Source organism: Miscanthus floridulus, chromosome 16, assembly GCF_019320115.1.
Source record: "Miscanthus floridulus cultivar M001 chromosome 16, ASM1932011v1, whole genome shotgun sequence".
Taxonomy (NCBI): domain Eukaryota; kingdom Viridiplantae; phylum Streptophyta; class Magnoliopsida; order Poales; family Poaceae; genus Miscanthus; species Miscanthus floridulus.
Genome location: NC_089595.1, coordinates 92918365 through 92943188, shown reverse-complemented (window position 1 = coordinate 92943188; position 24824 = coordinate 92918365). Strand labels below are relative to the sequence as shown.

The following is a 24824-nucleotide window of genomic DNA, read 5'->3' as shown; positions in this document are numbered from 1 at the left end:
AGTCTTACTAGTGTAGATTCGAGTAGATGTTATGCTTAGGTCATCGGTAGCGTGAGTAACCTGCCGTTGCTCACAATAGAGGATTATTATTACTCTCATAAATAAAATGATGAAAGGAAAAATAGAGACATGGTAGGGATATGGTATGGGTATTGGTTGGTATAATAGGTTGTGTCCCACGGCCAATGGGGCTTAGCTTGGTTACACTATTTTCTCTGTTCGTGTCGATTAAGGACCATCCATTGCTATAGATGGTAGTCAGGTCATAGACTTATTATCCTGAGCACATACTTGCTTATGGAAGCGGGAAGGCTCGTTACGCTCTTGTTGCGGGTTCCGTCTCTTTTTGGACCAACTGATTGGAGGCGGGGAAAGGTGGACATCTAAGCACCATACTGAGACTGGGTCTCAAGTGTGGGGGCTTGGAGTCCAAGTTTGGACGGGGACTAGGACCATGTGATAGGACTGGAATGGGTTGGTCTTGTTTGTGCCTGGGGTACAAACAGGGCATGTGTTTTGGGGTACCTAGCTAGGATACATTGATTCGCAAATCACCGTTTCCATGAGATGGTATGACTTGGCTATGGTCTAGCACCGTAGTAAGAACTAGAAGATGAAAGATGGTGAAATGGATTTAATTGCTTAACCCTTACTTAAAAGTAGAACAGGTGCTTACCTAGAATGGTTAGCCAATGAAGTAATCATGACTGCTAAAAAACTTGATCTTAAGGACATACTTCTAGTAACGCTTTTCACAAACAAAAAGAAAGCAGCAAACCCACATTGCCTATCATATCCTTGAGAGTTGGGAAACTATTCCCACTAGTCGGGTAAGTCTTATGAGTACATTGTGTACTCAGGGTTTATTTTACCCCTGTTGTAGGTGTAGCTTGAGGAGTACGTCTTGTGTGGAGGATTCTTCTGGTGGACACAAATGGATCCCTGTATCATTTCCACTAGATGTTTATTTTTATTCCGTTGTTTAATTATCGCACTCTGAATTCTGGAATTGTAATAAATAATTTCCAAAAACTCTTGTTGTATGAAATAGACTATGTATTGTAAGCTTGTACTCATTATTGGATTCTGGATGTAAAACATGGATTGTTTTGAGTTCTCCCTTAGGGTGTGCTCGATGAAATTGTCCAATGTAGCTCACTTTCGAGGTGCTTAGTGTCTAGTGAAAGACGAGCGCCTCCAAAAGCGTGTTATTTTGGGTGGTTCTATCATAGGTGGTATCAGAGCCCATAATGAGTCTATGAGTTTAAAAACTCTTTTTAAAACCTAAAATTTGACCAACAAAAGCTTTGCGAAAAGTAGGATGCGATAAATTTACGTAAATATAAGCCCTAGCAATATTGTCTATCTAGGATAGTGGCACTGGTTTTATAATCAATCTTCTATAGGTACACTAACCTAAGCTACATAAGAATCGTTTAGCGTATGGGAAGTGAGTGTGCGTTGTGCCAAAAATTATATGCGAATGCCGCTATATTCTGGCTTGAGCGAATGAATAGGTTGATCCATGCATCATGAAAAGAGAACCTTGCTTAAACTAAACCCCCCCACACGTATAATTTTGGGTAGTAAATTGGTAGGATAATAAATAAAGAGAAATGCTTTAACTCTTCAGGAAAAGTTCTCGGATGTAACCATTTATTGGGCCTTATCATCTCTTTAGCCATTTGTTTCTAAGTATGGAGGCATGGTCCCAAACAGTGGGTTCTTATCTATTTACAGATGAACCTGAGGTCTGGTCACGAGAGCACCAGTCTTGGTGAAGACTAGGGCGAAAATGGTCGTGGCAATGATCCTGGTAATGCCAACGGCGAGAGCCACGAGGCCCCACTCCTTGGTCCTCCTCCTCTGCTACCACCACCACCTCCGATGACCTATGCTGAGATGTTGGCTGCTCATCATGAGTTAGCCCATGCCCTAGAGATGCTGGCATAAGCTATTGGTGGCTTCACCCGTGGAGGCCCCGGTGGTAATGGTGGGAACGGAGGCGGTGTTCGCGGTCTCGAGAGGCCCTGTTCCTATCAGGACTTTTTGGGCACACACCCATCCACGTTCATGCCAATTGCTGAGCCTCTAGACATAGAGCATTGGCCTCATATTCTAGAGCAGAAGTTTCAGCTGCTCAATGTGACTGACGAGCAGAAGGTGCGCTTTGCCGCACAGCAGCTTCTGGGATCTGATAGTGCTTGGTGGGGCACTTTCAATGCCATGCAACCTATGGACCACTATGTGACTTGGCAGGAGTTTACCACTGCTTTCCGTTAATACTATATTCCTAATGGTTTGCTGAACAAAAAGTTGTCCGAGTTTTTGGAGCTGAATCAAGGAAACATGACTATGATGGAGTATGTGAACAAGTTCAACCATCTTGCACAGTATGCTGGCACTCATGTGGATACTAATGAGAAGAAGATGGACCGTTTCAATTGTGGTCTCTCTTGCATCTTGTAAGAGAAGTTATATATAGGGGGCTATCAGACCTTTTGTGCTTTGATGAATACTGCCATTGCTATGGAGGGACTTTAGCGTGACTCTTAGGCTGAGTGGAAGCTTAAGAGGGTGATCACTAGGTCTTCTAGTCACCCGCCATCTCATAAGGTACAGGTTGTGAGGAGGGTGTCCTATCACACTCCGGGTGGACAGTCGTCTCGCCAAACTCAGTAGACTCACCAGGCACCTCCCACTCAGTACTGTGCACCTACTCAGTAGGTGCAGTAGCCTCAGGCACAGTAGGTTTTGCCTCATTAGGGACAGGGGAACAAGCCAGGGGCTTGTTTTAAGTGTGGCAAGGAAGGCCACTATGCTCATGAGTGCCCCCAGAACCAGCTTACTCAATCTTCTCAGCCTTCAGCCAACTCTCGTTTGGTCAAGAGGACTATCATCAGAAAGAAAGTGCCCGTGAGCCACTTAGGATAGGTCAACTTCACTAAGGCTGAGGAGATTTCGCAAGGTGTCAGGTTCATAAACCTAGGGTCCCTCGCGGACCGACTTCCCAACAAAGGCTTGGCCCAAGCAGACAATGTGTAACTCATGGGCTGGCCCAAGTATCTAAACAACAGGCCAGAAGGGCGATCCAATCACCGACCGAAAGGTTTGGCCGAGGAGGAGCGACGCCCATTTTCTGACTCTGGCCCACCTCTCTGACCAGAGCGCTCACTTCGGTCTCCAGCCTGCCTTTAGATGGACTCTCCGACCAGAAGGCCTGACCAAGGCACTACTTCCAACTCTAACCCGCGTCTTCGACCGGGGATGTGCCAAACCCCTGCTCACGGCTCATCTTCCGACTAGCACGATCAGAACCGACTAGGACCAACTAATTAGGGATGCCCACTCAGAAAGGATCAGGAAACAAATGGAGAAAGCAAGGCGGGGCACACAAGTCAAACCACGATACCAGGGACTGTACCCTGTACACCTGTAGAAATAGTACTCTGCAACTTCCTTGGCACAATAGAGCCCAAACAGTGTTGTAGGCGCCGATATTTTCCCTACAGTATTGTGGGCGCCATTAACTCCCATATGGTAAGGCTCCCCCCCACATGCCTCTTGGCATCGACAATGTTGTGGGCGTCGGCATTTACCGTACCGAGTGAACATGGTGAAACTCCTCACATGCCTCTAGACATCAACAGTATAGCAGGTACCGACATCTGCCATACTCGAACAAGACGACACAATCTCCCACATGCATCTGACATCCAATAGTGTTGTGGGCACCTACAATCATCCTGTACTCGCTGGCGTGGGCAACAAGGCTTAGAAACATATATACTCTCTCCCTCTCACTTGTAAGGCCATCCCCTTCATCTATAAAAGGGGATGCGCTCTCTCTCAACATTTAGGTTCATTTAGGTTGATTAAGATTGATCAGATCGATCAAGTTCACTAGTTCACAACCACAGAACCACCAGGTTCGAACCTTAAGCACACACTTGAATACTTAGCTCATAGCAGGGCTCCCATCACTCTAGGCCCTTTCGACTAGAGTCCGACCGGACCTCTTGTACCCCCCCATCTTTCTCCTTCTCGTTTGTAACCCCACTACAAACTTCGAGCACCTGGGCCCAGGAATAAAGTCACCGACCAACTCAAACTGGATGTAGGGCACGTTGCCTGATCTAGTATAAACCCTATGTCATTAAGTGCTAGGCCACCTCCGATCACAATATACGGCAAAACTACAAATATTTACTTGTTGGTCACTTTCTGTACCAACACGAGGAGAGCCTGTGATGGCTGGTATGTTCACCATTGATTCCCACCCAGCACATGTATTATTTGATTCTGGTGCATCACATTCATTCAGGAGTATGGGGTTTGCACAAAGGTACAATATATCTACTATGGCTATTTCTATTGCCTATAGAATCAGAACCCCAGGTGCGTAGTTTTGCATTAAAACTCGGACAGACATAGTGAGACTAGTGCTAGCCACTCAATCTTATTGTCTCTAGTTCATGATGCTGCATGGGCAAGGCATAGATGCAATTCTGGGAATGAACTGATTGAGAAACTATGGGGTAGTCTTGAACCTTAGGCAAAGAATTGTTGAGTTGAAGCTTCCTTCTTCTGAGGATAGAATGTCTCTACTTATGTCTTCAGTTTCCACCCTACCAGTTATTGCTCATACTGAAGCCTCTCCTGACCTTGCCTCTATTCCTATGGTCTATGAGTTTTTGGATGTCTTTCCCAAAGATCTACCTGGGTTACCACTAGGAGGCACTTGTTCCAGCACCCGTCAGAGGGCCGTCCTCCATCGGCTCCAGGACACCAATGATTTCAACAACGAGGCATCTATGCTTCATTTTGAGCAAACTCTCTGCTCAAACCCCGCTGTGAGTAATATTTATACTGTTATTTACTATCTCCCGCCGATTATCCGGAGGGACCGTATTGATCGCATCGTGGACACCGTACGATCGGTTCCCCTATGGCCTCATGTCCCCCGTGGACGTGTGCGCTCGGGGCTCCAAGGGACACTGCCGCCATCCCCCCTCACATCCAAATTTGTGGGAATGGCGAGCTATGCTCCTACCACTTTCCACGAACTCTTGAATGATGAGGGTGAGAGTGACGGCCCCAACATTGGTGATGTGGCACCTAGCCACCGTCCGTCCTAGGAGTGCACTATGGCGGATGCTCCGAGACAACCAGCGGTTGTTGCGGAGTCTGCAACAAACCAACCTCCTTGATGGCCTTCCGTCCGCTCGAGGAAACCAAGGCGGTGGGGATCAACCCCACCGACCTAGCCAAGACGGTGCGGATTAGGACCCAGCTCCCGGCCAAATAGGAATGCGAGCTCATCGACTTCCTACGTGCCAATCGTGATGTCTTCGCATGGCAGCCCTCTAACATGTCAGGCATACCATGGGAGTTTGTCGAGCATGCGCTGCGCCTCATCCTAGGCTCAAAGCCCACCAAGCAGTGCCTACGTTGTTTCGACGACGAGAGGCATAGGGCCATAGGCAAATAAATCACCAAACTCCTGGCAGCCGGATTCATCAGTGAGGTATTCCACTCTGACTGGCTTGCCAATCCCGTTCTTGTTAAAAAGAAGACCGGGATGAGGAGAATGTGCATTGATTATACTGGCCTCAACAAAGCATGTCTAAAGGATCACTTTCCTTTGCCGCACATAGACCAAATAGTAGACTCCACCTCGGGTTGCGAGATCCTCTCCTTTCTAAATGCCTACTTGGCCTATCACCAGATCACGATGAAAGAGTCCGATCAGCTCGCAACCTCGTTCATCACCCCATATGATTCATACTGCTATGTAACCATGCCTTTCGGCTTGAAGAACACTGGGGCCACCTACCAAAGGTGCATGCAGCAATGCTTCATTAACTAAATCGACCCGCTCGATCAGCCTGATCAAGCCGAGCGGCCAAGACCAATGATCGCCATCTATGTTGATGACATAGTGGTCAAAATGACTCAAGCTTGTGACCTGATCATAAACTTGGCCGTGATGTTCGTGAACCTCCAAAGATTCAACATCAGGCTGAATCCCGAAAAATGTGCTTTCGGGGTTTCGAAGGGTAAGCTGCTAGGATACATTGTGTCCGAGTGCAGCATCGAGGCCAACCCCAAAAAAAGTCATGGCCATCTCCAACATGGGCCCCATACCCAATGTCAAGGGCATGCAAAGGCTCACCGGCTATCTAGCTGCCCTAAGCTGATTCATCTCCTAACTCGGTGAACGGGGGATGCCACTCTACAAGCTCCTCTAAAAGATGGACACTTTCATCTAGACTGAGGAAGCTTAGCAGGCCCTGGAGAGCCTCAAAGTGTCCCTGATGTCAGCCCCGATTCTTGTCACTCCCGAACAGGGAGAACCCCTTCTCCTCCACATCGTGGCCAGCAACCATGTGGTAAGTGCCACACTAGTCATCGAAAGGGAGGAGCTGGGACACCAACTTAAGGTTCAGTGGCCTATATACTTCATCGAGCAAGTACTCACCGACCCCAAGGTCTGGTACCCCTAGGTGCAAACTCCTATACGCTGTGCTAATGGTGACCCGAAAGCTCCTACACTTCTTCACCGACCACGAGGTCACGGTCGTCACCTCATACCCGCTCGGGGACATCATCCACAACCACGACGTCATGGGATGGATCTCTAAGTGGGCACTCGAACTCATGGGCCACAACATTAGGTATATCCCCTGTACCACCATTAAGTCCCAAGCTCTCATGGATTTTGTTGCCGAATGGATGGAGGTCCAGCTACTGACCCCAGACGTCACCCATGAGTATTGGACAATGTACTTCGATGGGTCCGTCATGGCGCCCAGATCAGGGGCTGGAGTGGTTTTGATCTCCCTAGATGGGAGTAGGCTCCACTACACCATCTACCTCTACTTTTTAGCCTTGAACAATGCCGTGGAGTATGAGGCCCTCATCAACGGACTACGCATCACCATCGAACTTGGTGCCACATGACTCTACATTCGTGGCAACTTAGAGCTTGTCATCGATCAGGTCATGAAGGAGTCCTCCTACAAAAGCCCCCTCATGGCGACATACTACCAAGAGGTGTGCAAGCTCGAGGACAAATTCCAAGGAATCGAGCTGCATCACGTCCCCCGAAAGGACAATGATGCCGCTGATTTTCTCGCAAAATTGGTTGCCAGGCGGGATCCATCCCTGAGCAGGGTCTTCATCAATGATCTCCACGAGCCATCCACCCATGTCCTAGAAGGTCTGATCTAGACATGCCCCAATGCCAAGCTGGTGCCCGAGGGCTCCGAACCCAGTACCTCTATGACGACGTCACCCGCTAACATTGCCGTAATGGCACTCGATCAAACCGACTAGCGAGCACCACTACTCGCCTACCTCCTTGAGGAGGTTCTTCCGCCCGAAAGGACTGAAGCCTGATAGATCCCTCGATGTGCCAAGACCTTTGTCACACTCAGTGATGAACTCTACAAACAGAGTCCATCGGGGGTACTCATGAAGTGCATCCCCACCAACTAGGGGAAGCATCTCCTCCTTGAGGTTCATGCCAAGATCTATGGACATCATCCGGCCCCAAGGTCACTGGTCAGAAAACCCTTCCGCCAAGGTTTTTACTGGCCCACCACACTATGAGATGTGGAGGAGGTCATCCGCAGGTGTGAGGGATGCCAACTCTATGCTCGACAAACTCACTTGCCGGCACAGGAACTTCAAATCATCCCCATCACCTAGCCATTCATGGTCTGGGGCCTCGACATGATAGGACCCCTCAAAAAGGGCCCGGGTGGCTTCACTCACCTACTCATAGTAGTCAACAAGTTCACTAAGTGGATAGAGGCCAAGCCCATCACCAACATCCGCTCATAAGAGGCGGTCAAATTCTTCCTCGACATCATCTACCGGTTCAGCGTTCCTAACTGTATCATCACTGACCACGGGATTAACTTCACCGAAAAGAAGTTCCTAGACTTTAGTGATGAATACAACATCAGGATCGACTGGGCCTCGGTCGGACATCCACAAACTAATGGTCAGGTCGAGCGTGCCAATGGCATAGTCCTCCAAGGACTTAAATCATGCATCTTCGACCAACTCAACAAGTACGTCGGGCGATGGGTTGTAGAGGTCCCAGCGATCCTCTAGAACCTGAGAATGACCCCAAACCAATCCATAGGGTTCACACCCTTCTTCCTAGCCTACAGAGCTGAGGCAGTGCTGCCCTCCAACCTTGACCATGGTGCCCCAAGAGTGAAGGCTTTCGACCGTGACCAAGCCACGGAGGCTCAGCAAGACGCAGTCGACCTGCTCAAAGAGGACCGCAAGACGACCATCATCCACTCAGCTCACTACCAACAAACCCTCCATAGGTACCACAAAAGGAAGAACAAGGGGAGGATACTCAAAGTTGGCAATCTCGTACTCCGAAGGACCCAATCAATGAAGGAAAAACACAAACTCTCTCCACCATGGGAAGGGCCCTATACGGTGACTGAAGTAATCCGACCGGGCACCTACTGACTAGAGGACGACAACAGCAATGTTCTCACCAACATTTGGAACATTGAACAGCTACGTCGTTTCCCCCTAAATTTGGTCTTACCGCTTTTTAGTCAACACTTGCTCCTGTAAAGCACCCCATCCTGAACATTTTTAGCCCAAGTCGCTCGAGGGCTCCATGAGGGTACAATACTAAATACTACCTCTCTTTTTTTACTATCACATGGTAACAACTTTGTCCCCGAATGGAAGTGCATTCCATTCCTTTGATTGCCCTACGTGACTCTGTTCTTACTCCCAACCGAACGCACCCCACCACGACCTACGGTTACAAGCAGTCAAGCCCCGCGAGCCATGCCTAGGTTCTTAACAGCTGCAGCCTACAAAACTATGGGTAGGTGTGAAAAAGAAATGATAAAAATAAAAGTTATGCCAGGATAAAAAAAACAAGGAACGGATAGTGGTTCTATCACAAGAACAAAACTGACGGATTCATTGATACAAAAAATGTTCACACAGGGGCTCACCCACAACTATTACATTTTCTAACTACTTCTAATCCAAATACTATTGTAGCCCCTCAATGACATCACCTAACACCAAAGGAGAGACCACGGCCCACGCCACCCGACGTAACCACCGCTATAGGGGCCCAGCCCGGTTCTGTTCCCTCGACTTCAGTGAGCGCAATGGGTACCTCAAGGGACCCGCCCAGTTCCGCTCCCTCAACTTTGGCGAGCGCAACAGGTACCTCAAGGGTGTCATACCCATAGATGCTCAGCAGAAGAGCATGTAGCTCCTGACCTTCTCATGCAGTCAAGGTAGCTCCTGGGCAAGGACGCTGCTACCAAGGTATGGCCGCCATGGCTGGAAGAGATCTCATCAAATTTTATGAACTAGCTAACCTGAGCAGCTATAGGCATGGAACCCTCCACCGGCATGATCCTAGGCAACTTCCCCTCTGACAAGGCTTGCCCAGTGAAGATCCACCAGAGAAAATCCTCACATGGCTCCATCCTGAAAAAGGCCTCACGGATGAATCCAGCACGCCAGCGCCTTCGGTGGAAGCCGCCCCTTCTCAGGCAAAGACGGCCAGCACCACCCCAGGTAGTGTCCAGCTCGACATCATGATCCAAATTCACGAAAGGATCTGTAAGTCCTCCCACTCGCTTACCCTCTCTCTTACTTAGCAACCGCCACGGCATACAGGCACTCTCGAAGAGGAGGAAGGAGGAGGAGAGACAATAGTTGAAGAATAGGCAAAGGACTACAACGGAGAGCCCTCTCCCTCCCCCTATTTAAGGAGAAAACACAATAGCTGAAGAGGGGCAAAAGATCAGAGTGAAAAACTCTCTCCCTTCCCCCATTCAATGCGGATGGGAAACGATGGGATGCACCCTGACTGATGGGACGCACACTGATCAACAGAACGACGCCTAGTCTGACGGAACGCTGCCTGGTAAGATGGGACGTGGCCTGGGTATGGCCCACCAATATCGCATGCTAGGCATGAAAACCAAAGCATCACCACGCGCAGGCAGCTCTCCACCACCCTAGCCGGGACTTGGAAAAACCCAAACGACAGGATCTCCGCCAGGAGAGACCATTGGGCTTCCCAAGTTGATCGAACGGCTCAGGAAAATGCCGAGAGACAGGTAAGGAGCAAAGGGATGCCCCATATAGGCCATGCCAACTCCGTCACAAATGACGAGCACGGGTCCTGGTCGGATATTTCTGATTGGAGCTCTTCAAACCCCGTTACTCGAGTCATCCAGGTAACACTACCGACCCCTGCTATTTCTTTATAATCATTTCATACATCCATACATGCATTCATTCCATACACCCATGCTCCCCGAATGATTCGGGCCCTGAACCGCCCGGGGGCTCAGGAACTAAGCCATCGCACGTGTAGTGAAATGCATCACAACGCTCCAAGTTGCATCACGGAGTGGTAGTTGCCTCATTCGATATGAGCAACGACCGACCAGGGTTCAAAGGCCGACCCACGAAGGGCTCGAGGCTGCCCCATGTCAAACTGAGCTAGGGGAGAAAACATAGATGAGCCCCGTGCGGCCCTCCCCAGTCTGCCCCAAAGCAGACAGGGTCATCTCAACCTTCTCGTTCGATCCTAAACCTCTACTAAGCCCACAGAATCTCCATCAAGGGGAGGCCGTCAGGCCACCTAGGTCGGTCTCCAAAAAACCCAAGCATCTATCGGGTTATAGGTAAAGGAGCAGTGGAATGTCATAAGAGGGCTAAGCCGACCCCATCACGAACAACGGACCCAGATTCCACTCGATCATACCCATTAGCGAACTCACCGAGTGTGTCACTTGAGCCCGAGCGATCAGGACAAGGTACAAAACTCAGCCCCTCTGGTTGTGAGAAACCGAGGATGGGGAAATGCACATGACTCAAACCCACCCCTACCAAAAGCCCAATAGGGCTTGGGGGCTCAAGGCACACCAAAAACCTGGGTCTGCGACCCTAAACTCGCCCCATCTACTCGGCTATGCTTCGACTGCACACCAAACGCTTGGGTCTATGACCCTGAACTCACCCCGTCCATTGGCTATGCTTCGACTGCACACCAAACACCTAGGTCTACAACCCCAAACTCGCTCCATCAGGATCCACGAACTTCGGCTCGCCCGATCCCAAAACTAACAGACTAACTGCCTTGGCTGCGTGGGCTGCACCAGGGCCAGGATCCATGACTCTGACTCACCTGATCCCACGGTGTGCACCGACGCCAGGACCCACAAGCTCTGTCTCATCTGATCCCTAAAAACTAACTGCCTCGTCTGATCCCACGGGCGCACCGATGCAAGGACCCATGAGCTCCGTCTCACCTGATCACTAAAACTAAACCGCCCTGGCTATGCAACGATGCCTTGGTTGATGACTCCATCTCGACTAAAAAACACGCACACACGCCCGATAACAAACACCCCTTGGGCGATTCTGCACAAATCGCCCAAGGGCTCGGGGGCTCGGGGGATACACTCGTGGGTGCGCTCACGCGCACCCGCTGACAAAATAAAAACCTCCCACGCTGGCAACATGAAACCCCCCTAGACAATTCTACCCAAATCACTCGGGGGCTCAGGCGCTACACCCGCGGGTGCGCTCACGTGCACCCGCCGTCAAGACAAAAATCCCCTAGACAATTCTGCCTGAATTGCCCGGGGGCTCGAGGGCTCCAGTCAGGTTCATAAACCCAGGGTCCCTCATGGACCGGCTTCCCAACAAAGGCTCAGCCCAAGCAGACAACACGCAACTCATGGGCCGGCCCAAGTATCTAAACAACAGGCAAGAAGGGCGATCCAATCACCGATCGGAAGGTTTGGCCAAGTGATGAGTACAGGCCCGATCTTCCGAGAGGTAGCCGGTAAGTTCGATTTGTGGAGATCTCGACGTTGGCGATCCGGCTTCAAATCAGACACAATTCGAACCCTGCAATCGTTACACCACTGCTCCGTTGGTTATCAACCAAGCACAACTTGATTGACCTCGCCAAGAAGGCTTTTTCTGCAAACGAATCGAAGAGCACAAGCAAGAAGGTAAAACACGCAATCTGAAATTGCAAATATGAATGACGTGAATATCAATAGAGGATTCAAGAACTCGGTTCCAAAGGACTAATCGACACAGTGGAGGAGATCAAGAACGGGGGCCCTGGATCACTATAAAAGGATTTGTCACCACAGTTACAATGAACGATTCAGTTTCTCGATGGAAAACTAAACAAAACCCAATTGTGTAGCAGCGGTGGCAGCTGTGTTTATAGTCTAAGACTCGACCTAGGGTTGGGGACGGCCAGGGGTTGGGCGCCCATAACTTGGGCTTAAGGCCCGACACGATACATGGCCAAGTTGGCCCAAATAGGTGACGCAGCACCTTGTCGTGGTCACACAGAATAATCCACGGACCTTCTGGAGCTGGGACCAGATCCAAAACGACGGCGTTGTCGTCCCCTTTCCAACGCATCCAAGAACGGCCCGTTTCGATGTCGTATGAGGAAGTTATGACCGAAACAGTGACGACGTGTCTGCTGAATCCGAGGGCGACGTGGTAGCTGAGTTGGGAACGAATTGGAACTTGGGGAAGACCATGGCGTCGGTGTGTCCCGCGTGGCGATGTCCTCATCATCCTCCCCTTCTCGAATTGGAGTCGTCCTTGACTCCATCTTGGTGATGTCCTCATCACCAAGGAGGAGCGGCGCCCGTTTTCTCTCCGGCCCACCTCTCCGACCAGAGCGCTCACTTTGGTCTCCAGCCCGCCTCCGGATGGACTCTCCGACCGGAAGGCCTGGCTAAGGCACTACTTCCGACTCTGACCCGCGTCTCCGACCGGAGATGTGCCAAACCCCTGCTCATGGCTCTTCTCCGACTGGCACGATCAGAACCAACTGGGACCAATCGACCGGGGACACCCGCTCGGAAAGGACTAGGAAACGAACGGAGAAAGCAAGGCAGGGCGCACAAGTCATACCACGATAACAGGGACCATACCCTATACACCTGCAGAAACAGTACTCTGCAACTTCCCCGGCACAACAGAGCCCAAACAGTGTTGTATGCGTCAACGTTTTCCCTATAGTATTGTGGGCGCCGTTAACTCCCATACGGTAAGGCTCCCTCCACATACCTCTGGGCATCGATAGTGTTGAGGGCGCCGGCATCTACTGTACCAAGTGAACATGGTGAAACTCTTTACATGCCTCTAGGCATCAACAGTATAGCAGGTAGAGACATCTTCACATGGTGAAATGGTTCTGATTGCTTAACTCTTGCTTGAAAGTAGAACAAGTGCTTACCTAGAATGGTTAGCCAATGAAGTAATCATGACTGCTAAAAAACTTGATCTTAAGAACGTACTTCTAGTAATGCTTTTCACGAATAAAAAGAAAACAGCAAACCCAATTGCCTATCCTATCCTTGAGAGTCGGCAAACTATTTCTACTGGTTGGGTAAGTCTTGCAAGTACATTGTGTACTCATGATTTATTTTTCCTCTATTGCAGGTGCAGCTTGAGGAGTAACTCTTGTATGGAGGATTCTTCTAGTGGGCACAGACGGATTCCTGTATCGTTTCCGCTATATATTTATTTTCATTCCGCTGTTTAATTATCGCTCTCTGAATTCTGGTATTGTAATAAATAATTTTCAAGAACTCTTGTTGTATGAAATAGACTAAGTATTGTAAGCTCGTACTTATTATTGGATTCTGGATGCAAAACGTGAATTGTTTCGAGTTCTGCCTTAGGATGTGCTCAACAAAATTGTCCGATATAACTCACTTTCGAAATGCTTAGTGTCTAGTGAAAAACGAGCACCTCCAAAAACGTATTATTTCGGACCGTTCTGCCATATGCCTGCATACGTTTACATAAGTAAGTGTCCGAGAACAGGCTACCCCGTGCGCGCGCCCGCACATTGCGTGAAACGATCGGCAAAAAGTTAGGAATTTGGCGCTCGGGAGCGCCGGAAGTCCACTCAGCGATCCTAGCTGCAATGATTAGGCAGCAGATAGATCTGACCGCCGTCCGCCGAACCTGAAGACAGCTACGTTTAGTAGAGGCGAGTCTAAATAGCACATTTAAAGTAAAACACCGCTTGCTTCGATAGCTCATTGCTACCGGTGCTAGCTTGCTTTGTGTGTTTGGTTGCAATCGATATGGTTCCAATGGCACCGCGCACACCGGTGTACATATTGTCTTCCCATTCTGTAACTTAGGCCCCGTTTAGTTCCACCCAAAAGCCAAAAATTTTTGCATAGTATCCGTCACATCGAATCTTGCGGCATATGTATGGAGTACTAAATGTAGACGAAAAAAAACTAATTACACAGTTAGTCGAGAAATCGTGAGACGAATCTTTTAAGCCTAAATAGTCCATAATTGGACAATTTTTACCAAATACAAACGAAAGTGCTACAGTAGCCAAAAACCAAAAATTTTCGGAACTAAACGCGCCCTTACTCTCTGCATCTCTCGAGAAACAGATACGAAACATTTCTCTATTTTCACCTATTTAAAAAAAAGATCTAAAATACGAAAATTGTACTACGCATAACTACATGAAACCCTGTTCGCTTAAACTAAATCTTACTTATCAGTCATAATATAGTATTTTACTCTCACAATAAAACAGCATCAGCTAGCTGATAGTATTTTACTCTCACAATAAAACAGCATCAGCTAGCTTATCAGCCGTAGCCATCAGCTGAGCAGAGTGGAGCTTTGGCGGTCTTTGTCTTGACAGCAAAAGTACTCCGTACTTTCCAAACACAGCCTAGTCGTGAGTAACAATGGACCAGTGTTGCTGCTTGCATGTTCAAGAGCCAGAAAATCGGTGTCATATGATAAGACGGGCAGTGCAGAATGTACTTGACTTGGTGCTGAACAGCTGATCACGGGAGTGTGATGCCCGAATGTTCACTGGCATACTACTACGGCCGAGTACGTGGGCATGGATGAGCCTGAGGCTGATGGGTGGTCATGGGAGATGTCTTTTCGACTCTTCCAGAGAGAGGTTGCGCAACTCGCTCGGCTTCCCCTATACTTTATCTCATCCAATGTTACACGTACACCGAATATTAAATATAAACCAAAAAATAATTAATTATATAATTTATTATTAATTTACGACGCGAATCTTTTAAGCCAATTAGTTCATGATTTAATAATATTGTGCTATAATAACATATATGCTAATAACGAATTAATTAGACTTAATAAATTCGTCTTATAAATTACTGACGGATTCTATAATTTATTTTTTATTAGTATCCAAACACCCAGCACCTTCGCCATTTTCTCGCCCACCCAACCTGAGACTGAAGGCCATTTTCACGGCGAAGTTAGGACTGCAGAACGCACCTTCCGCGGCCGCTAGTACCGCAGGTTCTATGATACAGATAGGACATGGCCGCTGCCCACCGCATCGGCGCAGTGGCGCACTTTCTCCTCGCGTCCGGCAGTGCGGCTGATTGATGAAAAGCTACAAGAAACTCAATTCCGGCCCAGGGATCGCCAACGCTCAACGCTAACGGACGGGCGCGTGCGACGTGCCTGGGCCGCCTGCTGCTGCTGTGCCTTCGCCTGTTCCCTTCTTGTCTGCACCTGGGGGATCGATGCAGGATTTGCAGGAAGCAGCAGTGCTGCATTTGGCCGACTGTGTTTGGGGCATGCCAACCATCTTCCCGACACTCAATGATGGTGCCGCCGTGCCGCTTCAGAACTGGGGACGCAGCTAGCATTCTGCCGGTCCAGACCCGCCATGATTCAGACAAGGGGAGTGGAGGGGACTCCATGCTTCAGGTGCCAAATGTTGTCTAGCCCTGACTGAACCGAACGCATGAAGATGGTTTGGTCACCACTCACCACAAGTGTACAATCTAGCTGCTACTGCTAGCAGGCGCCAAGCTTTGGTTGAAATCCGGTGCTTGGTCCAACGCCTGCCCACATGCTTATTTTCACAATAGGTTTCAAAACAAAATCAAACATGCATGCCTGTCCCTTAGAAATGCAAGAAATCCCAAGCTCAACAAATCACAGGTTTACAAGCAGATTTATCAGTATCAGGCAAGATCATGCAGCCTGTTCGGGAGGCCGTAAACGATCGTGGATTATTTATTGCTGGCTGGTTTGGTGTGAGAGAAAAACACTGTTCCCGACTGAAAATTTACGATCATTTACGAGCAAGCGAACAGGCTGATGAGCTGCACAGCAAACAAAGTGAAACAGATAAAGTTTTAAGCATACCAAGGTTCTTATGCAGATTATTAAACTCCAACAGGCAAAGTACAACATAACAGTAACACGACATAGTTTAGTGATGGAAAATCAAGCCTTCGCTGTCCATAGAAGACTCTTGTTTAAGGTCCCATAAATTAAGCCTGTACAGTTCCTATCAAGCTACCGAAGAGCGAAGAATTTAGCATTTATTCCAGTCATCTTGATGTAAGTAGCAATCTCTTGTATGTATTTTCGTCATTACAGGTATGTTACCTCAATAAGAAAAATCACAATCAAACAAAAAATTAGGGCGCTCTGCTCCAAGGCCAGTTGCCAAGCCAGATTAAATATACCTGCAGTGACACGAACCTGTCCTATGAATTGCTTGAACTAAACAGAACCTTCAGGTTGTTTATATCCTTTTGAACATCCTTATATTCCAAAATCATGTACCGTAGCTCAGACTCCAGAACTGCAGCAGTAAAGAACACATTAGGCTAAACTTTAGGTTGTCAAATGTAATTTGCAGGTGTTGACTTGAATGGCAAGTTATTAACAGACCAAATGTAGAGTACACAAGGATGGAGCACTGTAGGTGCACACTTCATATAGTTTATTTGTAGTTGAAAAAATATGTAACTTTTTTTGCCGCTATGGAAAGTTTAATTTCTTTGCTTGACCTATAAATTCTGCACTCCACATTTTCCTTCCCCTTCAGCTTTACCATCTTTCACTATGTTGGCAAAGCTCCATGAGACCATGACTAAAGCTTCTTGTCCCAGAGACCAATTCACCATCAAAGCATACCAGTATCTTCCTGCTACTGGGGACATCTATGAATCCTCATTCTTCTTGCCATTTGACAAGCGGCTACATTGAACAAACAAATGACCAAAGTGTAATCATCGGCCTGCCAGATCCATGGCATTTTACTAAGTTCACTCTCCTCAACCAGTCACCCAGATGGCTTGCCCAATCCTACTGGAGCCTCACAGCTGCCGAACTAGCCAGCAGCATATTGACTGAAATATGGAGCCAGGGCTTCAGAGCTGCTACAAACCTTCAGACTACCTAGAGGGGAAAATCCAATTAAGACTTCCTCACCTTTCGACCATAGATGTACTAGTTAGACGTCATGATGTTCGGTTGAATAATATCAACAACCTTGGTGGCTCGTGTCATGATCAAGTAGAATCCAAGCAACAGTGTGTGCATAGGATCTATATTCTGACTACAGGGTATAATATAATGACCCCCAAAGGAAAATCTGAAACCCCTCTTAGTCAAATGAGTTTGGCCATACTTTTTGCGAGAACAAATCAGGTGAACCTTGACACAAGGGTAGGGAAAAAACAGAAACGTGAAATTCAGTTCCAAGGTTAAGGATTCGGATTTGGGAAGTTGTTAGCGACTTAGCGGTAAAAAAATCAGAATTTTATGAGAACAAGTAAGATAACTACAGTTCATAGTCAAATAACCAGCTATTTCGTCTATGAACTAGTGAACATATATGAACTTCACTAGATTTGTGCACAGAATAGGACACAAGTTTAATAACCTTTTGTTCTCTCCTCAGACAAGAAGATTGATTGGTAGTATAAGTGATTAAGTCCCATGAAACTGAAACAATAAATTTTGAGCCACAATAACTAGACAAAAGATCAAATATATTTAGATGGTTATCACATCTCACCCTAGATATCTTATAATAACTAAAAGGCACAGATGAAGTCATAGAAATTCCAGAAAAGTTCAAAATATTGCACACTCAAATTATCAGATGACCAAAAAATGGATCACTTGGTAAGAAGCTGGTGGCCACAATTGAATGAAATGAAAGAAATACAACTAACATATAGCAGAACGTTGGACACAAACAAAATGCATCAGTAAAATAAACTGGAATGTAAATAACAAAGTCTTACTTTTCAGGTTAAAAAAAACTTTTACCACTAACCTGAATTTTCTGTATTTACTTCCTCAAGAATCTCTGCAATGTATTCCTTGGATGAACTATGTATAGTGTTTATCTTCATTTTCAATTTCGCACTTTCATCCTCCAGTGAACTTTTTTCATTCAGTAAGAGAACTAAATCCTCACTCGAACTTCTGAGCATATTGGCTTGAAACCCCATAGATTCATTGATGAATTTTTCCCTGACGACACAGAACATCAACAGTCAGACAATACATACAACTACCATCTCCATCCTGAAATATAAGGCCTGCATGTATTTCAAAATTCAAACTTTGTTATCTTTGACTAACAATTAGCCCAATCAAATGAAAAGTTTATACTACAAAAGTAGTTAAATTAGATTTGTATTTAGAAATACTTCCTAATAAAGTAATGATCAATCTTTTGTTCCTATAAATTATAAGAGAAATTATAGGTCAAAATATGTTTTTGAAGACCGCACCAAGTCAAATCGCGCCTTATATTTTGAGACGGAGGGAATAAAGCAAACATATTTGCACTCAGTCTTTAGAGTAAGTTTACAGAGTCCACTCCATTAAATATAATTTCAAAATATGTCACTGTAGTGAGAGTCAAACAACAATAATTTCAAACCATGGATTCATACTTGTCCATCTTACACACTGAAGACTTCAAAAGGGTTTTCGACTAAACAAGAAAATGTTTCATAATCCAATATTAAGGCACAAATTTTCAAGATGATTCTGTGCACAGTAAAGCCTAAGAGGTCTCTAGTAGTTTGAATGTAAACCATACATCTTATCAGACAATCTTTTTCGAATCCTATCCTGAGCAACTTTCTGGAATTCCAAATTTCCCTCAGCCACTTTAAGTAAATCTGATTCAGCAGCTGTTTAAAAAATTGAAAACAGATTATTGAAAGAAAATCCAAAGATAATTGCAAGAGCCCAACATTAAGATCATCCACCACAAGGTATATGCAACAGAAAGATAAATGACATCCCAAAAAAGTCCAAATTACTCCCCCCACGCAGGAAAGTTGCCTGGCTAACTCTGTAAACTAACTTTGTGTTCTCTCTCAATCTTCCAATTGATCCAATCTACCACTTAACAAGATTTCTCATTTTTGTTTCTTCACATACAAGTTGAGTTTTAAGTTCACATTCTGTAGGGTGATAGAGAATATCATAACTTATATTAGAAAGATGCATTATGAGTTCCACACTGAGCTACAATATTAGCAAGTAACAGACTAGTCACGGTCAACAAATAGTAGCAGCAACAGTAGAAGAATTTCAAGACTTGAATCACTGAATACTACCATATAGCTACTGAACAAAGATGAACATGAATAGAAAACTTGAACCCTAGGTGAAAACCTCTCCTGAGTCATTGCATCAACAAGATTGATTCTCTTCCGCACGGTTGAGAAAAGGCCCCGAATCCCAGTTATTCAGGATGTGCTACTAACAGCGAGGATGCTCCTGTAGGTACCCGCGTATTATGCTGCAACCATCAGTGGACCATGCATTTCACTGAAAATTGCATAGTGAGTGGCTTGTTTTTATGAGGGGAGTTGAACTCAGGATGGACATCGTATTCCCTACCAGGCTACCACTGTGTTGCGTTCAAAAAATTCCCTACCACTGTGCTACATACACCTTATAAACATGAATATAACAGTATTTGTGAACTTGGTAAAAAGGAAGAATAATATGTTGTCTATAAAAGACAAAAGGTAGCCCCCTTGTTCTGATATTAATGGAAGTTTAGAGAGCATGCAGCCCTGTTTCAAAGGCATCGCCTAGGCATCCAGGTGGACCCAGCTCACCTTGGGGGTCTAGTTACACCTTGTCGGCTTGTCGCCTAGGCATCACCTAGGCGATAAGGCGTACCCAGCTTGCCTTGTCGCCTTTGAAACCATGGCGTGCAGTAAAACTTCTCTACCTTTCACCAGTGGCTATAAGAAAAGCTCTTTGTTTAGTCATGTTAAACTGTTACTCGCTATACTTGTTGTGAAAAGTAACATTATTTTTTCACTCAAATAAAAAGTAATAATTGAAGTCGCATGTTGCCCATGTCAATTGTGCAAAACATCTTGGTGAACACAGGAAGTAGCATTTTAGGAACCTTAGACCTATCTTTGTTGAAAAAATGAAATAGATACAGGCAGATGAAGGAAAGTTGACCAACAATGAGAAAACATTAAAGATACAGGATTATTTTCCAAATGTGTGCAATGCTGAAAATGGAAAACAAAGGAATAATTACCAGCCACTTGGATAAGGCCATTGAGTTCAAACTCAGTAACTGATACTTCTTTTGTCAACTCAGACTCCTTGTTGAGATATTGCTTTTCGGTTTCAGAATGCTGCACTATCTCTGATTCTATTTCCCTGGTCTTTTGTATGTTTTGTTCAATCTCTTCATTGACCTAATTCAGGGGATATAATGAATGTTACAGCATGGTAAGTGTCAAAAGAAGTTGAATACAAAAACCAAGCATGTATTCCCACCGTTTCAAAATATAAGGTGTGGTTTGACTTGGTGCATTCCCAAACACTGTAACTAGGCCACTAATATATCTTGTTAGTTCATAACTATAAGATCAATACCATATGAAAGGGTTCTCAAATATGAATCCAATGATACTAAAGTTGTATTCTACAATCAGAAAAATTCTAAAGTTAAATTTTGGTCAAATATTTTAAAATTTGTATCCCAAAATGCATGCAAGACCTATAAAAAGAAACGGAGGGAGTATTCAACATGGATCAAGAAAATAGAAAATCCAGCTCTCTACAAGCAAGTCATTACTATTAATTCACAGCAAGAAGGTATACATTTGCTTTCATAGAAACAATACAACACACACCACATCAATTACCCTTACATCATACCATTCATATTGTTGTAGCTTGTGCTAAACTCAAAAGATTTATCATAAAGGCATAGGTCTCATCATCCAGACCAGCTGTGTTACATTGTATTCACAAAACAGCAAGGGTCAGATGACTCTCCTTCTAAAGCATAACATCATTCAGTTTTATACATGAAACATAATCACTCAGGACGACATAATACAAGGTAAAGCATGAGCAAGATTTCATGCTCAATCAGATGCACCGTACACAGGACAGTTAATAGTTTGATCATCCATTCACATACAATTTTTGAGCTGTCTAGTTTGTAGTTTAATTACCAATTCCCATGCAATAAGATGTATGTTACTTCAGCAATAACTATAAACTTAATGGTGGAACCAAAATTTTCGTTTAAAAACATAATCTTGTGATTAACAAGCAAACTAATATGGCCCACAAGGCTTCCCTGGAATGCTAAATGAAAGTATATGATATGACACCAATCATATCACCAAACATGGGCAGTGGACCAAACATGCCTAGGCAAGGCAATCAGGTGTTGATTAGAAAGCTCAATTTTATAGCAGCATCAGAATCCTGTAAATTGATACAAGTTTTCAACGGCAAAGTAATACGTAAAATCCACCAAAGGCATCACGGCCCGTAACACCAGAGAGCAGAGATGTCAGATGTACACAGCAGATAAAAGGCAGCAGCAAGCAATGTAGCTGGACTTAACTCAACTGAAGTCTGAACTCTCAAATATTACCCCCAAGACCCCAACCCGTTTCTCTGCAGCTCGAGTCGAGTCGAAACCCTAACGCAGTTGACACTCGCTGGTGGAGGTTCCAGCAGACCCACGCGAGGCGATTCATCCAGGAGGAGTCCAGCCGGGGCGGTTTGGGCGGCGCAGCGACGTCACTGCCCCCTCAATCGATTCCTTCTACACCGGCGAGTACTAGAGAAAACGGAAGCACAAAAGTGTACATAAGAGGGGAGATTAGTAGATGCTAGACCTTGTCGACCATATCCTTGAGGGAGGAGATGTGGCGGAGGATGGCGCCGGAGTCCTCCGCCATTGTGCAAACCCACGCTGAGGCGGCGGCCCTGGACTGAACTATGAGCCGAACTGAGTTCACGCCGGGCGAGAGATGGTTGATTGGTGGGGCCGGGTGGTGTTTGGTTGATCGAGAGGTAACGCAAAGGAAATGAAATCAAATTACACTGTAATCGGAGCTGGAATGTTTTGATTGTGATCTTTATTTGAAAATAGAAATGGAACCATAAAAATTTATCTACAAATAAATCAATCTCTATCAGACTAAATGGTCCAGCAACTCATTTATTTTTCTCGGAGCTCTATCAAATTTATTACCGCTCCCAAATTTGTCAATCCAGGCTTGAGTTGTTTTAGTTGGATGGATGTAAATGCTATAATTACCGCATAACTAGAATAATCACCGATAACTGTGCAACTATTCCAATTAATAAAGGGTAGTATGATATTTTCTCTGTCATACTAATCTGCCATACACTGGTTAGAAACCTATTTATTTAAGGATAGAGAGTACCGATTACAGAAAGTAAGAAACAAACATGTGTAATGGTAATGCATACTCTTTATAATGGAATTGGAACGGGAAAAGATAATAATGTGATAATTTAAGTTTGAATATATGTTGTGACAGAAAATTTTGTTGGTAGCCAATCATTCACTATTACAAAAAAACACTATATCTGGAAATATGTAGCTAAAACAAGGTAATCATGTCACTTAAAAAATATGGAGCAATTCTAAATTATACTCAAACCTTCGGTTTATTCTATTACATAGGTAATAATATGGTCGAGCAGCTAACCTTCAACTTTAACACATGTGGCAATAGACCGTTTGATAAGTGTTAAGGAATTTTGGAGGATAGTAGTTGCATAGATCCTCTGCCTCACAGTCAAAACTATGGTACACCGTCTTGTCTTTTAAAAACGACCTATCATCTTCATGTCAATCATATTCGTCCAGTTGTTCCGTGTCGTATAAATAATATTATGAGGCGATGTAGTTTTCCTTTGACATATTTTCATTGAACTTAGGAAAATGAGATCTATTAACATATTAAGATCATTTGCCTTCCCAGTGTGTCGTATGCATACCTAAAAGGATGTAGGAACCGGCTAGAGGGGTAAATAGTCAGTGACCACTAAAAAAATCAAATACAATAACAAATTTGATTAGAAACATAAAAGACCCTAATAACGCCACTTCTAGTTAGAGGTTTGTGTCCTACAGTGCCAAAGCAAGCAATTCAATTCTAGGAAAGTAAACAACACAAAAGTAAATGCAAAAATTGAAATGAATCCAAGATGATATACCACACAAGATGTATTTCTATGGTATCGGTGACTTGCCGGTCACCCTTAGTCCATGTTGAGCTGAGCTCTTGGTCCATCGCTCCTCTATCAAGCTTCCAACTCTGCAAGATTCTCGGTACCTTAAGCGCTCGATCTTGAGCTGGATAAAACAACAACAAGCTACATCATACTATAGGCGCCTAGTATATATTAAAAACACATCTCTTATGTAACCCAGATTCATGACATGTGTTTATACAAATAAGAACAACTCACGTGCAGCAGTAATACAGAGTCCAATTCCAAGTTGTATTGGGTTTCATGCAACGCACGTGCACGTTTAGTAGTATATATTAAAAACACATCTCCTATATTATAGGCGCCTGAAATCGAGATGGATTTCAGGCACCGCTCTCCTTAGTTCGGGTTTTGGGATTGCTGCGGGCCTAGAAAGAGACCTAGACTGAGAAGGCGGGGGCATGGGAATGCCCGACGATGCATGGTTAGCATGGCAAGGGACAGTGGATCCAGGCTCGGTGATGGAGACGCTGCCAGGAATGGGAGGCGGGCAAGCGGCCAGCAGTAGGCGGGAGAGCGAGCTGTTGTTCATCGCCTCAAAGAATAATAAAAAACATGTGCATGTAGGATAGTAGTTCCCATTTAAAACACACAGTAATGAAACTAGCATCCTCGCACTTTCCTCTTAAACATCACTACGAATCATTGGGCTTAGAGCATCTCCAACAACACTACCCAAAATATGCCCCTACTTACATGTTTGGTCATTTTGATATTACCCATCTTTTGCTTCCAACTCTAGCAATACTACCTAAACCATAACTCTTAAATTCGTTTTAGCGGTCAATGACATGTTGAAAGGTCCTAATATGGCTAGAGAGGGGTGAATAGCCTAATTTGAAATCTATAAATCAACTAGAGCAATTTGATTAGTATAACAAATAGCGAAATGCAAAACTTGCTCTAGCTCTATAAGGGTTGCAAGTCACCTATCCAATAATTCTAGTTGTTATGATCATTAGATACACAATCCACTAGGTCACTACTCACTATGAGCTCTCATAATTGCTACACTAAAGATCTCCACTAGATGAACTTAATCCACAAAGCAAGCTCTCAATTCTAGCTACACTAAAGAGCTTGCTATAACTAGTTTTTGCGGAAATGTAAATTAGTAAGTGAGGTGATTATACCGCCGCGTAGAGGAGTGAACCAATCACAAGATGAATACTTTATCAAACGCCGGAAAAATACCAAAGGGCAAGAGACAACCAATTCTCTCGAGGTTCACGTGCTTGTCAACACACTACGTCCCCATTGTGTCGACCAACACTTGGTGGTTCGGCGGCTAAGAGGTGTTGCATGAACCTCGTCCACACAATTGGACACCACAAGAACCTACCCACAAGTGAGGTAACTCAATGACACGAGCA

General features: G+C 45.4%; 1 protein-coding gene across 1 annotated transcript; it reads right to left on the bottom strand.

Moving 5' to 3' along the window:
• Positions 1-16410: 16410 nt before the first annotated feature.
• Positions 16411-22189, bottom strand: LOC136513881 (uncharacterized). Its single transcript, XM_066507859.1, has 5 exons — positions 22041-22189; positions 20432-20594; positions 18956-19049; positions 18179-18378; positions 16411-16693 (listed from the first exon to the last, which is right to left on the bottom strand). The coding sequence occupies exons 1-5, from the start codon at positions 22101-22103 to the stop codon at positions 16596-16598; spliced, it is 618 nt and encodes a 205-aa protein (XP_066363956.1). The 5' UTR covers positions 22104-22189; the 3' UTR covers positions 16411-16595.
• Positions 22190-24824: the final 2635 nt, after the last annotated feature.